The sequence below is a fragment of the Elephantulus edwardii genome, unplaced genomic scaffold (genome assembly GCF_000299155.1).
Source record: "Elephantulus edwardii isolate Elephantulus edwardi_28Jun2011 unplaced genomic scaffold, EleEdw1.0 scaffold00151, whole genome shotgun sequence".
NCBI classification, from domain to species: Eukaryota; Metazoa; Chordata; class Mammalia; order Macroscelidea; family Macroscelididae; genus Elephantulus; species Elephantulus edwardii.
The window spans coordinates 4,755,711-4,756,126 of record NW_006399901.1 but is presented as its reverse complement, the minus strand read 5'-3'; the positions used below and the strand labels follow the sequence as shown (position 1 = coordinate 4,756,126).

The 416-nt window shown below is 60.3% G+C and overlaps 1 protein-coding gene across 1 annotated transcript in view; it reads left to right on the top strand.

Moving 5' to 3' along the window:
- The window catches only part of SART3 (squamous cell carcinoma antigen recognized by T cells 3), a 27,110-nt gene extending 26,932 nt beyond the window's left edge, over positions 1-178 (top strand). The window contains exon 19 of the mRNA XM_006894892.1: positions 8-178. Coding sequence (XP_006894954.1) covers positions 8-178 — 171 coding nt within the window. The remainder of the gene's footprint in view (positions 1-7) is intronic.
- The last annotated feature ends 238 nt before the right edge of the window (positions 179-416 follow it).

Genomic DNA, 416 nt, shown 5'->3' with positions numbered 1-416 from the left:
GCGGGGGAAAGGGCGGACCCAGCTCTCGCTCCTGCCTCGGGCCCTGCAGCGCCCAAGCACCATGGCTGCCCAGGCTGAGAATGGACCTTCCCCTCCACCAGCTGTCACCACCTCAGCAGCCAATGAGGTGCCCAAGATGTCCAATGCTGACTTTGCCAAGTTGCTCCTGAAAAAGTGAACAGGACTTGGGTAGAGGAGGGAAATGCCTTACTTACTTCGTGCTAGCCAGGAGCTTGCCGGTCACCCAGCACCTGCCGGACCTCGGAGGCCCTCACCACCTCACCACAGGGCTGGGACCGGGCCTGCACACTGTCCTCTGCTTAGACAGAAAGGGGGAGGGGTGTTCCAAGGAAAGGGGCTTCACATGCTCCCTCATATTGAGGGCAACGTGAGAATGGTCACTCCTTGCCAGTGTG